This window comes from Eurypyga helias, unplaced genomic scaffold, assembly GCF_000690775.1.
Source record: "Eurypyga helias isolate BGI_N326 unplaced genomic scaffold, ASM69077v1 scaffold19922, whole genome shotgun sequence".
Lineage (NCBI taxonomy): Eukaryota > Metazoa > Chordata > Aves > Eurypygiformes > Eurypygidae > Eurypyga > Eurypyga helias.
The window spans coordinates 751-2,851 of NW_010238076.1; the positions used below are offsets into that span (position 1 = coordinate 751).

Consider the following 2,101-nt stretch of genomic DNA (forward strand, 5'->3'; position numbering starts at 1 on the left):
AGCCCTCGGGCAACGAGCTGAGTGCCGCCTGCCTGTCCCCCGGCACCTCAGCGGTGGCAGAGGGCACCACGGTCAAGCTCCAAATCAGAGCCGGAGGTGGCCGTCGTGACCTGGTGCCACACCGGCACCCTTTGCCCCTCCAGCCCGCTACGCGCCAGCCTGTGCCACCCCCTCATCCCTCCCCAGGTCCCAGACGTACAGCGCCAACGAAATCAACCTGCTGCTGACGGTAGAGGAAGGGCAGACCGTGGAGTGGATCTCCATCGACCCCGAGGCTTTCACAGGTAACACCCACCCCCCCTGACACCAGAGCGTCCCACCGCGGGGGGCACCCAGCGGGCCTGGTGCTACGGCGGTGGCTACCAAAAGCGGGGCCGTGGGGGCTATTAGCTGCTCCTGCCATTACCCGGGCACTTAAGTTATTAGCGGGAGCAGGAGTGTGGGAGAGATTTGTTTTTCTAACCCCCCCAGCTCGGGGCTCTCACCGCCTGGCAGCCGCTCTCGGAGAGCACCGCTCCTGGGAGCTTGATTGATGCTGGGAACGTAGCTGTCACGGCCAAACGATGACGTTTTCCATCACATTTTAATTGCATATTGAAGGAACAAAATGCTTTTCGGGCAGCGAGATTTATTTTTTCATTACCAGCCTGAGCTGCGATCTTGATTGGGAAAAATCTATCGCTCCCGCAGACGGCGGGGGAAAACAGCACGCTGTCACCCAGCGTCACGCCTGGCTTCCCCCCGCGGTGCCCTGGGGGCAGGGTGATGCAGGACCCCAGACCTGTAGCTAACCCCCTGGGAGCCCCCCAAGAGGCTCAAGGTGCCCTGTATGTGCCCACCTGTCCTCTCCAACAGCTTTCTGACACATTTTGCCCAGGCACCCTGGCACGCTCCAGGAGGAGCCGCATCTCCTTCCCGGAGATGAGCACCATGCCCAACCTGGGTGACCCATGGAGCCCAGGCCCATCACCAACCCTCCCCGTCCTCCCTCTCCGGGTCGGGGGGCTGGCAGCCCCGATGCCCTCGGTGGGGCAGTGGGACTCACATGACACTGCCGCATGGCAGAGAACGGCGAATGGGCCATCAAGCACCGTCCCGCTCGGAAGATCATCAATTCGGAGCAATTCACCCCAGACGACATCCAGTACCAGCAGGTCATCTTCTACCTCATCATCCAGCGCAAGCCGCTCTTCTACATCATCAACATCATTGTGCCCTGCGTCCTCATCTCTGCCATGGCCGTGCTGGTCTACTTCCTGCCCGCCAAAGGTACATGTGGGGCACAGGGATGTGCAAGGGGGGCAGCGATGGGCGAAGGAAGGGCTCGTGTCCCCTCTGTTTGGGGACCATCAGTGCCATCTCTCACTCGCTCCTGTGATAGTGGGGGAGTGGGAATTTCCAGGTGCCTCACGGTTAAAGCCTCATGGCAGGATTTGGCCAGTTCAGATTTGGGGTGAGGGTTTTTGCTTTGCCCTAATGCCCACACCACTGCCCTGTGCCAATCTCTGTCCTCCTCCCCCTTCCTTGGCAGCGGGCGGGCAGAAATGCACAGTCTCCATCAACGTCCTCCTGGCTCAGACCGTCTTCCTCTTCCTCATTGCCCAGAAGGTGCCCGAGACCTCCCAGGCTGTGCCTCTCATCGGGAAGTAAGCGATGCACGGGGACTGGGGTGCCAGCCCCGCTGTCACACCGTGCCAGGGGGGTGTCCGGGTGCTGTGCAGCAGCTAGTTCCCGGATCAGGACCCTGGCACAGAAATCACCCCAGCCCAAGCTGGGCTGTCACATTGCTACCACGTGCCCATGTCCCACTGCCAGTCCCCAGTTTCCAGGGCGCTGGGAAGGAGCTTACGTGCTTGTAGCTTGTGACCCAGCAGCCCCACGTGAGGCCCCGTGCCCCCTCCCCAGGTACCTGACCTTCCTCATGGTGGTGACGGTGGTGATCGTGGTGAACGCTGTTATCGTCCTCAACGTCTCACTGAGAACGCCCAACACTCACTCCATGTCCCAGAGAGTGCGCCAGGTACCTCTTGTCCCCCTCCAACCCCTTACACATTTGGGGAGCGAGGCCACGTCCCTTGCGGGGCAGGGTGGCGGGCATGCC

General features: G+C 61.5%; 1 protein-coding gene across 1 annotated transcript in view; it reads left to right on the top strand.

The window, feature by feature from the left end:
• LOC104506697 (acetylcholine receptor subunit gamma-like) overlaps nt 1-2,101 on the top strand; it is a gene marked incomplete at its 5' end in the record, with an annotated part of 3,724 nt that overhangs the window by 696 nt on the left and 927 nt on the right. The window contains 5 exon segments of the mRNA XM_010147731.1: nt 78-111; nt 113-284; nt 1,066-1,269; nt 1,532-1,646; nt 1,906-2,020. Of these exon segments, the coding sequence (XP_010146033.1) occupies nt 78-111; nt 113-284; nt 1,066-1,269; nt 1,532-1,646; nt 1,906-2,020 (640 nt within the window).